Source organism: Miniopterus natalensis, chromosome 15 (assembly GCF_054644295.1).
Source record: "Miniopterus natalensis isolate mMinNat1 chromosome 15, mMinNat1.hap1, whole genome shotgun sequence".
Lineage (NCBI taxonomy): Eukaryota > Metazoa > Chordata > Mammalia > Chiroptera > Miniopteridae > Miniopterus > Miniopterus natalensis.
Genome location: NC_142095.1, coordinates 1524504 through 1538620, shown reverse-complemented (window position 1 = coordinate 1538620; position 14117 = coordinate 1524504). Strand labels below are relative to the sequence as shown.

Genomic DNA, 14117 nt, shown 5'->3' with positions numbered 1-14117 from the left:
AAGCCTCCCTGCGGCCGCCCAGGCCCCCCACCCCCCCGCCTCCTGCGATCCCGAGCCTGTGTCCCACTGCAACGCACGTCTTCAGTAACACAAAGATCACTAGCTTCGTCTTGTGCTTCTAATTATCTGAAACTCTCTCCTTTTATTGAACAGAAATAACTCCCTCTGCTCTAACACTTCTGCCGTATGTAGGCATTTCCCGGGAAACTTGTGAACCGTGACGATTCCTGGGCCTCACCCCTGGAGGCCTGGGTTCGAGGGTCAGGGGCAGGTCCAGGGGAGGGTCCAGGGGAGGGTCCAGGAGTGCACAGGTATTAAAAGACACCCAGGCAACTGGGATGCTTGGGGGCCCTCGGCCGCAGAGTCCAGAGGGCGGGAAATGCCCGTCTTTTGTGTCTTCTGGCCACCCCTCCTATCTGGGCTGCACGGGGTCCCCGCAGCACCTGGCCTGGCCTCTGTAATCGATTTCCATTGTCTCGCCATCAGGAAGTGTTAGTGCCAACAGCAGGGTGACCAGATGTCTGACCTAGGCTGAGGGCGAAGCCGATGAGACAGATACCTGTCCTGTCAGAAGAGGCAAGGGCCTGGCTTAGGAGAGTCTGCGGAAGACAAGGCCCTTCTGGTTGGACACTGGGTCCCACTCTCCTCGACAGAATCCAAGATTTAATTACATTTAAGCAGTTCTACGACTGCAAAGGGAGTTATCATGAGGATGGGTGACAGGTTTTCCGTTTTGGGAAACCTTCAAGCAGGTGGAGCTCATCTCCACCTAGTAACAGCTCTTGGATGTTTGCACACTGATTATGGGCCGGCCAGGGGGCCACATGGAAGGCCACGGTGGCTCTGAGGGTCCTGCGTCCGGTTCCTCTCCCACGTCCAGTCACCCACTTTGAGCTCCTCGAATGGATGCATGAGAGACAACCGCTCCGACCTTTCAGCAGTGGCTCTTGCTGGAGTCAGCCAGAGAGATGATGGGAATGCTAATTAACCGGCTTTCATCTCGGTCAGGTTCTGCATTTAACCTAAGGGCCCACGGTCCCTGGGACGGTTTGCTCAGATTTGATTGCCTGTGACAACCAGGGAAATCCAATCGCGGCTGGTGGGGTTACTCCCCTCGGGAGCCACGGCCCTCCCGCCTCGGGCACTGAGAGCGAGTGCCGGGGAAGGAAGGCGAGGGCCACTCCGCTCATGAGTCCTCACGTCTCCTCTCCGGTCCAGGGTTCGTAAGGGAGCAAACTACTCCTCACCGAGTTGGGGCCACGTGTTGGCTTCCCCCACGGGACCTCCTTGAAAATACAAAAAGACGGAAGGATTCACACACACACAGAGACACGCACACGCACACGCACCCCTCTGCTCCTGAGCGCCCGCGTGCCCAGGGGACCCGTCCGTGTGACAGAGCGTCGTTCCCAGACCACAGGGCGTTCTGTCTTTGGGAGGGGGAGACGACTGCGCCACTCTGCTTCCCTCCTGACGGATCACACAGCCACTGAAAACCCACCTCAGCCTTGGAACCGGCAAGGAAAGAAAACGCACCCTAGCTGGAAACAAACCATATTGACCCTCAAACGTTTTCTGAACCGAAAAGCTCCCCGTGGGCCATCTCGCCCCTTCGGCAGGGGCGCGGCTCGCAGGCGAGATGTGGGATGGCAGGTGGGACCTGAAAAGCCGCGTGAGGGGCAGTGGCGGGTTTTTATTTATGTAGCTGGGAAATATATAACTTTAATAACGTGGGGACGGGCTGGGAAGGGGCGGCAGGGGCAGGTCAGGATCTATGCTTTTTAATATCAACCTCCTCTCCAGGAAGGGCCTCAGCACGTCGATAGCTAAGTCACGCTGACGGGGAAAGAGCGGGGACGAGGCAATTAGGACCGCCCGTGACAGCCTTGGAGGAGGGAACACGGAGGTTCCCGGCGCCGCCAGATGGATATGTTCAATATGCTTCTTATTACCTGCTGGTGGTAATAAGTCCAATTAAACCGGAGCAGTAAACCCGAGTCTCCCAACCGCCGGAAGGCGGTGCAATTACGTGCCGCGCGTTTAATGAAGCCGGAGTCGTCTTCGTCGGCCTTTTCGCTTGTTTGTTTTGTTTATTTTGATTGATAAGTGCTCATTAGGAGAGAAACCATTTGTTTCATTCTACAGTAGGGCGTTTTCCTTAAAGAAAGTATTTGGATTAGTGAGTTAAGTATCACTAGTAATAAGGTTCCATCTATCCCACAGCGTCTGGGGGGAGGCAGAAAATCTGACGCCCTGTCCGGATGATTTTGACTGTAGTGTCTGACCGCGGAGAAGGAGTCTGGGCTGAGGACTTCCTTTTAATTTGATATTAAATACATATAAAACTATAAAACATTTCTTTAACCAATGCTATATTCTCACATCTACAATTAAGCGTCTTTAACATTTTAAAAATATTTTAAAAAATTAATTTTTAGAGAGAAAGGAAGGTAGAGGGAGAGAGAGAAACACCAGTCGGCCGCCTCCTGCACACCCCCTACTGGGGACTGAGCCTCAGCCTGGGCGTGAGCCCTCGCCAGGAAACTGGCCACCTCTCTGTGCCCGGACGTCCAACAAACGGAGCCACAGCGGCCAGGGCTACTTAAATATACTTTAAAAGGAGATTTATTTAATCCTTGCTATAAATGGAAAACTAGTGTTTTCCTAATACACACTGAAAGAAGCCAACAATTAGTGAAATCTGTAAACAACCAGTTTACCTACGAACTGCCTAAAATCATCTCTTAAACCATCCTCGGGGAATCACTGTTTACATTTTACAAGAAGGCGAGAAATAAAGTATTCAGTTTCTTAAAACAGGTAGAAGTCACTGTCTCTGCACCATTTCTATGCACCCAAAACGTGAGATGACCCTGGCGCATTTCATCGCCGGTGCATCTGAGGCTGTGTATCGCGATTTGGCATAAGACGGGCGCAGGGAGCCGCGGGGCTGCTGGCACGGCTCTGTCCAGGGGCCGTGGGGATTTCTGGGGTACGGACTCCGATGGAAACGGAGAATTCCCCTCTGCCAATGGAGGGTGATAAATGCGGAACATACCTGCTCCACCTGGGAGAAGCCCCACCTCCCGAAACACAGAAGGGCCTCTGAACGGCTCCTGGTCCCGATGTCTCCAACCTTTCACAGGCTCAGCATTTCCTTGGTGGGGGCCCTTCTCTTTGCTAACAATTCTAATGGGTCGGGGAGGACATTTATTTCACAAACGTTCATTTCAATACGGTTCAGAGTAAAGGCACTGCCGCTATTTCCAAAGTGCCAGGCACCGTGCTAAACACGTGACGTGGGTTATCTCAGCACCTCAGCGCCCCTACCAAGTCGGCAATGCTCCATGCCCCTGGGGCTGGCTATCTGTCCAAAGCCAGAGCCAGCGCAGGGGGGCAATGGTGCTCAAAGCCAGGTCTCCCCGACTCCCGGCCCCTCCCTGCTACCGAAGGCTGCTGCCTCCATAACCGGCCCCATCACTAGCGGACGCTCTGTCGCAGGCGTCAGCTCTGGAACCTCGGGGCCCGGGTCCTGGCTGGTCACCGGGCTTCCCTTCCTGTGAGGCTGTTGCCGACGTCAGCAACGGGCTCCGGCTGGGGTTCTGTTTTACACAGACCCCCGAGCTCCTTCCCCTTTGCCCTGTGGACGCCGGCGACTGCCGGAGTCGTTCCAAACACGGACTCACTCTGACCCTGGCTCCCCCGTTCTCACCTCACAGATGCGCACATTCAGGATGAAAAGCCTTCCCCGGATGGTAGGACTTTTCCAGCCTCCCATGACCCCGGAACCTGTAACAGGCGATTCTTGACGTTCCCCTGGAACCCGAAATTGCGGCCAGTGCTCTTTTTGGACACTTCGTTTGCCTCTGGCTCTCTTACCTCATGGAAGGAGCTATGAATGTGGCCCCTGTGTATCTATTAGGGAGAAACAGGAAACAAGGAAATCCCGGTGCCACAGAGACCCGAGGAGGGCACAGGGCTGGGATTCCTGGGTGGACGGCCCCGCTGGCACTGCTGACCCTGAGGAAGCCCCACCCGGGCTTCAGTTTCTGCCAGATCATCGCCAAGATCCCTTCAACTCAACAATTCTTTGAGGCACAACATAAAGTGACAGAAACGCACACGGCGTGGAAACTCAAACCTCGTCCCTCACAGCCTCAGGGAGAACTTCCGGCCCCGCCCACCCACCGGGTGTTGGACGGACCCCACCCGGCGCCCTGCAGGGAGCGGCAGGGACGCTCGATCACACGCCCAGGCCCAGGAAACCCGGCCGGGTTGGCAGCACAGTGCAGAGGTGATCAAGCCTCTGTCAGTAGGCGAACCCACAGCCACGTCGCCCAGGACCCGGGACGGCGCCCTCACCGGTCGCCCACGTCATCGCCGAAACCACGTTTGCTAAAAGTCGTCTTTGCATCGCAGGTTTCTAATTTGTGGGCACAGTGATCCTAGACATGAGTTTCGCATCTCGAGGGACTTGAGAGGACTTTAATTAGAGGGCTGGAGATAACATTTTCTACATGACAATGTCACGAGCGCGTCACGGGCACCACGGCTGCGACTCTGAGCCGCGCCGGCTGGCCCCGGACGAGATGGCCTTTAATCACACTCATCCCCGCGCGTCCCTAAGAACCGCCCATCGCATCGTGCCCGCCGCGCTGGGGTAGGCCGGCGGCGGGTGTCTGCGCACAGCGCTGGGGAACGCCCGCCGTCTCCGGGGAGTCCCTACCTTTCACGATCAGGCTCCCGGTGCTGCTCGCGGTCCCGAAATGGTTTGTGGCCACACAGGTGTAACTCCCGGCGTCGGCTTTCGTCACATTCACGATCCTAAGGGTTCCGTCTTCAGAAACGGTAATTCTGAAATCAAATCAAAACCCCAAAATGGTCAGTTTCTCTCTCACGGCTAATCGGAAGTGACTTCTGTCGTCTCTCAAACTACAAATCACGGCCGCGTCGCCGGGCAGTCCCCCTTTACTGAGGGTGTCTGTCTGCGTACGTCCGGGTAAGTAGGCGTGTGACTTATTTAGCATTTTCAATCCTTTGTTAAAACGCTCCGACATCCCGCTGGAATAGCCATGAGGAATATTAGACGGTGGTGAGGATTCTTCCCCTTGGCAGCCCTGACCACACGACGCGAAGGGAAAGCCCACTGCGGGAGCGAGAGAAACCCCCTCGGTGGGGGCCTGGGGGCATCTGCGTTAAGTGTTTTCTTCCAGAGCGCGGCTTAAATTAAATGAGGGGTTATCAAGCACAGTCACGTCCGAAATACGTCAGACGGTGAAAGCATTTTTAGTGAGAGGCAAGAATTGAACTTAGAGAAATGAAAATAATCCGCAGCCCGGTGTGGCTCTGGCAGAACGGGGGGTGTGGAGACAAGGTTTTCCTCACAGGCCCCCGAGACGACCCCCCCATTCTCTTCTCCTGCAGGCGCTTGGCTCCTCCCCTTAAACACAATCCGGGGGTTTCGTGTGCTCGCTTGCGGTCTTATCCCGGGGACGCTGGCTCAGGGGCGAGGCGAGGCCGTGGGAGGGGGCGCAGAGCCGGACGCGTTCACTCACAGACCTGCTAACACCTCTAGGCCCGCGAGAGCCAGGAGCAGCCGGGATGCCGGCGGATCTAGACGCCGGCGGGGAGCCCTGTCCCCTAACTCCCAGAGCCGCCCCGGCGTCCCCACGGGGAGCTGTCTCCCGCGCCACCCGCGGGGCCGAGATGGGCGGGCGGTCAGGACACCCTCCCCGTCGGCAGGGCCGGGCCTGGGCACAGGCCCACCGCCCAAACCAGGAGCCATGTGAGGTCACTCTCTCTCTTCTGAATTGCTGAATTTGGGGTAGTCACCTTGGCTGGCACGGAGAGAAAGCAGGCCTTCGGGAAGCCAAGCGGGGACAGACAGAGGGACAGAGACACACGGACAGAGAGGAGGGGAGAGAGGCGGGAGGGAGGCGGCGGAGGCCCTGCGGCATCTCTGAGCCCCGCTTCCATCCACGCTGCGGTCAGCGCCTCCCCGAGGCCCCGAACGGGAACCGTCACGTGAGATCAGAAACCGGGTTTTAAGCCGGTACAACGGACGAGTCGGGTCTTAAAGTACTGAGCCTGCCCAGGAGAGGCGGTGAGCCTGGAGGGCCGGCTGTCTGCAGAGCTTGCTGCGGGAAGACCGAAAAACTCAGTTACGGGGGACGGCCCCGGGATTTCGGAGAATGGGGGCCCGGCCGGCCCTTCTTCGCGCTGGGCCGTGAAGGCGTCCGGCTCCACTTGCTGCGCGGGGGGCTGAGCGAGGGGTCAGCCGGGCAGCTAGCGCGTCGCCGGGGTGCGGGGCTGGAGCCACGCAGGAGCTTTGGAAACACGGCTCAGCGCCGACACGCAGACACTCGTTCCTTTTAATTTGGGATCTCGCATCGGCTTAGAGAGGTTTACAACGAACGCTTCCACGTTCACTCCCCCCCCCCCCCCGTGAGATCGCCCCCGGGCCCCACCCCGGGAGAGTTTTATTTTCCTGTCTGTTCCTTGACGAGGTTTTGAAGTTTCCACTCATCTCAGTTTCCCCGTTTCAGACACTGGGCGGCCCGCAGCCGCGAGCCTGATGCTGAACTTAGGCTCCTGATGCTCGTGAACAGTGACTGAGGGAGATAAAAAGAACTGGAAATGTAAATCGGCCCCTGGCTCCGAGCAGGTGAGCCCTGACCTACCTGAGGGCTTTTTCTAAATCACTGACGGTTCTCCCCACACGAGGAGAGGTCGTCTAATTCACAACACGGTAAATCACCTACTGTGGCGAGACGCGCAGCCCCCCGTCGCTGGAGATGTCAGGTCCGCGGAGGACAGGGGTGTGCCTGGAATTATGGGGCAGACTGAACCTCTTTCTTCGTCAGAGGCCCTGGCTGCTGACACGGAGGAGCTGGCCTTGTCAGTCCCATAAATCACAGCCAGTGGGGGGAAACCGGGCCTTTAAAAATGCTGATGATCTTCTCTCTCGGGGGCCTGGGTGACAGGTGACAGAAACCGCCAACTGCGCAATATCCCGTCACCCTGCAGGAGGGTTACCCCCAAATGGGACCTGTGGTTTTCTGAGCAAGTTCCGCACGGAAGCCCCGGGCGACGGGGACAGAGTCCCCATCTGTCAGAGTCCTAGGGGACGCTTCCCTTTAACAAACAGCTCAGAAAACCTGCAGAGGGGGTTGATGGGTTAACCATTACCTTTCAACGAGCAAACAAGGGACGCAGCAAGCTGCTCAGGTAGATTTCAGGTCTTCTTTCATATTGCTGACCAAGGAAAACACAACTCAGTTGAAACTGTGTGTGAGTTTTAAGCATTTCTATCAGGCTCAGGAAAGGACTGCTGAAGTCAGTGCTCGCTGCCCCCGCCCCGGGGACCTGCACGTGCTCTGTCCCTTCAGAAACGGCCGTGACGGCGAAGTCTGAGCTCTGAGAGGAAGTCTGAGCTGTCAAGTTCATCGACCGAACCGGGGCCATTTCCTCGCCCCCCAGCTGTCCACGTGGCGACAGGTCCTCGGAGGGATCCTTCTGTTTGCGGCGGCCCCGTGACACTGCTTCCCGAGGCTGGCGCAGCTCGTAGGTGGTTAGAAACACCTTCCAAAGTACCCAGTGACTGGCTCCAATACCGTCTGACTTCTGAGGGGGGAGGGAGTAAAGCACATTGTCATCAGCCTCCAAGAAGCCTGGCGAGCGATTTTCTTGGAGGAGAGATGTGTACATGGCCACAGGTCCTGGACTCCGCTCCGCCGCCGACAAACCATTTTGGGAACTGTTCTCGAGATTAGTGCGGAAAACCGGGGAGGCAGCCTCAGCCCGTCTGTTCCAGCCGACGCCGTCTGAGCGCCAGAGGCGGGGCCCTAAATTCCAACTAGACGGTGAATGAGGGGAAATTCTAAGTTCTCTCAACCTCAGTTTCCCCACCAATAAGCGAGGCCTCGGGTCACCGTAGGGAGTTAAACAATTTAAGGTGCCAACAGGTGCTCTGAAAGCTGCAAAGGGCGGCACCTGCCCAAGGCTGTCTGTATTGTTATTAGCCAGGGTTTTCTGCTTCTTTCTCCAAGTCTGGTCCCTGGACCAGCAGCTCTGAGATACCCGGAGGCTGCTAAGAAATTCAGAAGCTCGGGCCCCACCTCAGACCTTTGGAATAAAAATTTTTATCTGAAGAACATCCCTAGATATCTGTATGCTCCTCAAACTCGGAGAAACACCTGACCACTTATTAGCGGATCTGGACTCTCGACTCGAGCCTCCCAATTCTTACAGGATAATGAATGAAGGGTCGATACAATTACTAAGCCACTTTAGTGGGAAAGAAAGATAATTTGGAGTCTGATTTATTCACATCACTAACTGTCGGCCCTGGAAAACTGCTAGACCCCTGTCTCATTTTCTTGGCAGCAGCCAAATTTCCCCAGCAAGACCGCCGATCACTTGGGTGAGGGCAGGGACGGCCTGCCGACCGCTTCTCCAGGTGGCACAACGTCGAGGGCCAAGCTCACCCGTCCTGCCTGCGTCGGGCCCACCGGGAGGTAGAGCTCATGTTGGGCCGGACGGGACCGAATTCCCAGCTGATCTCCATCGACTGGAACGTCAGACTGACGGTCGCCGTGAGTGACACTTGATGGGGACAAACAGAACTGTCTACGAAGGTTCCAAGACGTTAGTCGTGCAGACGTGGCATCCTTCCCTCCGCTAAACAATCCTGCGATGCGAACCTTGGCGTGTTCCCCGGGCCGGTGTGGCTCAGTGGCTAGGACTCGGGCCCACAGACCGAAGGCTCGCAGGTTCGGTTCCCAGCCCCGGTCAGGGTGTGAGCGGGAGGCAACCAGTTGATGTGTCTCTCACATGGACGCTTCTCTCTCTTCCCCTCCCTCCCTTCCTTCCATTCTCTCTAAAAACCAACGGAAGAAATAACCTCAGGTGGGAGCTAACAGAAAAGAACCTCCTGTCCGTGGGGCGATGCACGGGAAATACAGCGGGGAGCCAAGCTGGTGAGGCCTCTGCCCGCGTGGGACTTAAACTCTTTGTGGGGAGACCGCGTATCACGGGGACGGCCACGCTCTCTCGCTAACTCGGCGGGTGCTTCCCGAGCGTGGGCGGGGGCCCTGCCGCCTCCTGGGCGTCAGGTATGAGGCGCTAAGTGAGACAGACACTGTCACTGCTCCCAGGAGCTCGAGTTTCGGTGGAACAGAGACAGCGAGCACTAAGTGAACGCGTGAACGGGACAACCTAGCAGAGCGCCGTGCGCGGAGAACGGAACGCAGACACCAGCGCGGCGCGTTTGTTTCAGGAACAGGAAACAGGCTCGCGGGGGAGGCGGGTGCAGCGTCAGGGGTGAGCCTGGTCGCTAAGGCCGGGGCTGGCTCATGTCGTAAGAAATTTACATTTTATTTCTAGATTGATGTGAAGCCAAGGCACAAACGCGAAATTACACGGTACCGGCTGCGACGAACCCAGTACTGGGAGAGCTCGTAACGAAGGAGACCGAGCCTGAGTGAGTGATGGTGCCCGAGACCTGCGACATTACTGGAGATACGGCATCCAGAACGAGGGAGGGGACGGCCACCTCTACTGTGCTGATGAGACGGCAGCTGGATCAGGCACCACTCCCTGTTCAACATCCTTTGAGGATGAAATCCCGGCTGAGAAGGGGCCCTGGCGCTGGATGCCGCCCGGGTCGAAGACAGACGGGCCTCCGAGGTTCCTGGCATGGAAACGAGAGGCTGGTGCTCAACACTGGCCTTTGCTGTGGTTCTCGGCTTTTCCTTTTCTTTGAGGACATCTTTCCCCACTGGGTTCCACCCGGTGGGGCCGCAGGCAGGGCGGTCTCTTCCCCTGTGACGCGGGACCTCGGTGCTACAGTGGTCTACACGCCCTTCCCCCTAGAGCAGCAGGATGAAGGACTTGAACAGGCCGGAGTTCAGAGCCTCAGCAGCAGCGCCTGGGCCAATGCTCCCGTGGGAAAGGCTTCCACGTTTCCCGTGCCCTTGCCCCCGAGAGCCACGTGGGCCCACTCAGCTTCCAACCTGCGTCTTCCATGGATTTTCGAACTCCCTCCTGTCCTTCCAGTACATTCCCGTTTGCTTCCGTTAGCAAGAGTTATTTCTGTTCACTGCCACCGAAGAATGCTGACGCGTTCAGCCTGGCGAACAAAGGGCTTGGGGGACCGTGGGGACAGGAGAGGACAGTCTCCCAACCGTTCCAGAAGAGAAAGCTTGGATTTCTCCTGGGCCACACCAGTGGTCTGGCTAAAACGCAACGGTAAAAACTCTGTTTATGGATAAACATTTTAGTAAATACAAATTCTGTAAGGGGTGGGTATTTTATCTCCAGCAGGGATTCGATGACATTTTATATAGTGGGCACTGAAGCAAATAAAAATGTTTTTATTTTTATGTAAGGTATGCACTCAAGGGCTGTGACTTGTTATATTAAAGGTATTTCTATAGTTGCTGAAAGATGACTGCGTAAGACGCTGTCCACTGTATTATTCGAGGATGTGCATCGGTTAGCTATGGCTGCGTAACAAACAGCCCCCAAGCTCAGTGGCTTAAACAACAAGCATTTCTATGGTTTACACACTAAGTGCTGGCTGGGGCGACAGGTGCGGCTGGGCCATGTGTCTCTCCCTTAGCCAGCAGGCCTCCCTTGTCTTGTTTGCATGGTAGTGACAGGTTTTGAGAAGCAGCCAGGGAAAGCTCCAATGTGCAAGCACTTTTACAGCAGTCCCTTGCCTAAATTTTGCTAACATTCCACTGGCCAAAGCAAGTCACGTGTCCAAGCTCAGGGTCAAGGTAGGGTGGCTGGCGCTGGCAAAGGGCATGGATCTAGGCAAGTTAAAAATTGGGGGTGTTAATACAATCAATCCGCTATTGGGTTCAAGTAATAAAGTTAATTGATGATTTAGTATCAGAAGAAAGTCATCTCTTTTCAGGAATATTTTTCAGATAATGAACTTGACTAGCTCACTGGTTTCCCTTTTGCCTTGGGGTACTAGGAAGCTCAAAATATTAATATTTATTCAGTCAAATCATTATTAACGCATGCTTCCCCCTCTTCTACATGGTCTAAATGTTCTGTTTTAACAGTCTTATTGTACATAACTTGTATTCTAAGCTGCCTCAAGTATTTTTTTATTGCTTTGGAGAGAGACAGATGAACAAAAAATACTTATATTTACTTAAGGTTAAGAGGGAACAGCTCTGTGTTTTAAAGGAGCATTTGCCCTTATCACCTGTGACATGCTCTTGGTTTTACCGTGAACCAAAGTGACAGGTGCCCACCTCCACCAGGTGTTTAAGGAATTATCTCAAACCAATTTCCACTAGGGGTGCAGCCTTTCACGATCTCCACAGGTTCAAAAAGAGAAACATCTTATAATTCAGAACCCACACCTCAGAAGGTGACAGATGTAAAGAAAATTCGGCTGAGAAATGAAATTTTTCATTTCATTTTGGGATATTTTCTTCTAAAGACATCATGAGACACATTTTCAAAGGCCTTTGAAGGCAGAGCCACGGTGCTGGGCGACTGGGTCTGGGACGTATCACCCCAGCCTTGGCCGTGGAATATGAAATAGTCACTTTAAAAGTTCCACTGACGTTGTACCGAAGTTAAATAGAACCAGAAAGTTATTTAAGCTGGTTTTAACATTTCCCTGTCTATTTCCTCTCAACTGACAGCCAACTCTCCAAGCTGGTGAGACAAAGAATTAATAGCTGTGAAGTGCCTTTGGAGGAATTTGCCTCTGGAAGAAGCCAGAGGATTTGTACGAATCCCAAATTATTTCTGATGAGTGGAAGATTTCTTTTTGATGAATCAGTCACTCGGAAGTAAATAGTATGGGTCTGAAAATAAAGGGTCGATTCTTCAATTACATGTGGGATGGATGCACCAGGCATCCAATCTAACGGGGAGGAAATGAGTTGTATTAAAATAATAACTAGATTGTGGATACCGATTCGAAAGCCAAGGGAGAGCCCCTCCATGCTCTCCACACAGAATGTGCAGAGGTGTAAATGTGATTAGGGCTACTAGACAAAGTCACAACCGGTCTGAAGGACTCACGAACACCTCGTGTGGACATGAGGGCTTTCTGGTCCCATCGCACTGAAATAGGATTAGATACTTATACTTTTAAAGAGCTTTTCCCAGGAACTCTATTGATATCATGGACATAACTGAAAATGCACTGCCTTCTGAAAAATGGCTCTGAAAATATCACCCGACTCTTTGTTTTTAATATACTTCCCCCTAGAAGCTAATTTTCTTGACCTAGAAGGACTTGAAAGGATTAGATTCTTTTCTTGATGTCGAGATATGGCTCTAGTTTCCCGTAATGATATTTATGAAATGGCACAAAGGAGCCATTTACAGCTAACCCGAAGCGATTATGGGTTTTACTCAGTGTGGTCTGGAAAAAGGCTCTGGCATCAACGCCGAGCTTTGATTTCAATGCCCGCCTGCGTGGCTCTCAGGTTCCTCTTGGCCTGTAGGTATGCGGATGCCCGAATGACAGCTGACCCTCCTGTCCCCTAGGGGGCACAATTTTTGTAAAACATTATTGGACAAAAGAACTAGTCAATGAGGTGCCTTTTCATGTCTATGTCAGTTGCTCTGGAGTTATGTAGGATTCTAGACGCTCACATAATGGGGTCTCCGTCTCGCTTTGGCTTCTCAAGTGCGTGCCTGGGACGCACAGGAGAGCTCTCCACACCCTCTCCAAACGCTCTGCATCCATCACGGGAGGTGCCTCTCGGGTGCCGTCTGCTAGGAAGCCTTCCCGGACTCTCTCAGCCTGAATTATATTCTATCTCCCTCCCTTCCTCCCTCCCTCCCTCCTTCCTTTTCCTTCCTTCCTTCCTTCCTTCCTTCCTTCCTTCCTTCCTTCCTTCCTTCCTTCCTTCCTTCCTTCCTTCCTTCCTTCCTTCCTTCCTTCCTTCCTTCCTTCCTTCCTCCCTGCCTCCCTCCCTCCCTCCCTGCCTCCCTCCCCTCCATCCTATTAGAGAGAGGGGAAGGGGGAGGGAGAGAGAGAAACATCCATGTGAGAGCAAACATTGACTGGCTGCCTCCTGCACGCCCCCTACTGGGGATTGAGCCTACAACCCAGGCATGTGCCCTGACCGGGAATCGAACCTGCAACCTTTTGGTGAACAGGATGACACCCAACCAACTGAGCCACACCGGCAAGGGCGGGCCTCCCCTGAATTCTTGCTGTCCTCGACTCCGCTGCTTCTCGGGGGGGTCCTTGCTTTCCACATTGTACTCCAATGCTCACATTTCACATGCTTCTTGAGACAGACTCCACTCCTATCCTGTTTTTATCACTCACAGTTGCACTGGGGGGAGCCACAAGTGAGATCATTGAAAAGATGCAGATTGTTTATAGCAAAGTTTAACAGGAACATATTGAGAAGGTAGAAGGGGAGGTGCCAGGTTGGCCGCTGGGAGAATTCACTGGTGAATTTCCGTGGTCCAACGCCCCGGCGACCACTGACCCTGTGGCCGTCTCCAGGGGTTTCCCTTCCAGACGGTCACAGAGTGGGAATCGGACGGCGTGGGACTCTTCCAGGCTGGCTCCTCTCAGGAACATGCCTTTGGGTTTCCTCCATGTCTTTTCGTGGACTGACAGCTGACTTCTTTTTAATGATGAGAAATATTCCATCGTCTGGATGGACCACAGTTTGCTTACTCATTCGCCTCCTGAGGGCACCTTGGTTGCTTCCAAGTTTGGGGCAATTATGAATAAAGCTGCTATAAACATCCACAGTCAGGCTCTTGTGTGGACGTAGGTTTTTGGCTCTTTTGGGTGAGTACCAAGGAGTACGGTTTCTTTACTGTCTGGTAAGAGGGTGTTCAGTTTTGTATGAAGCCACTGAACTGTGCGTCAAAGCGGCTGCGCCGTCTCATTCCCGCCCGCACGGAAGGCGAGTTCCTCCCGCCCCACGTACTCACAGCAGCTGGCTGCGGGCTCCAGATTTCGGCCGTTCTAACAGGAGTGAAGGGATACGTCCTTGTTTTAATCTGCGCGTCTCTGGTGACATGAGATGTGGGGCATCACTTCAAGTGCTTATTTGCCATCTGGGCATCTTCTCGGGTGAGTTGTACATTAAGGTCTTTGGCCCCTTTTT

The 14117-nt window shown here is 54.2% G+C and overlaps 1 protein-coding gene across 1 annotated transcript in view; it reads right to left on the bottom strand.

The window, feature by feature from the left end:
* Positions 1–14117, bottom strand: part of CNTN4 (contactin 4) — a 371545-nt gene that overhangs the window by 30816 nt on the left and 326612 nt on the right. Inside the window, exon 13 of the mRNA XM_087824678.1 lies at positions 4727–4854. Coding sequence (XP_087680804.1) covers positions 4727–4854 — 128 coding nt within the window. The remainder of the gene's footprint in view (positions 1–4726; positions 4855–14117) is intronic.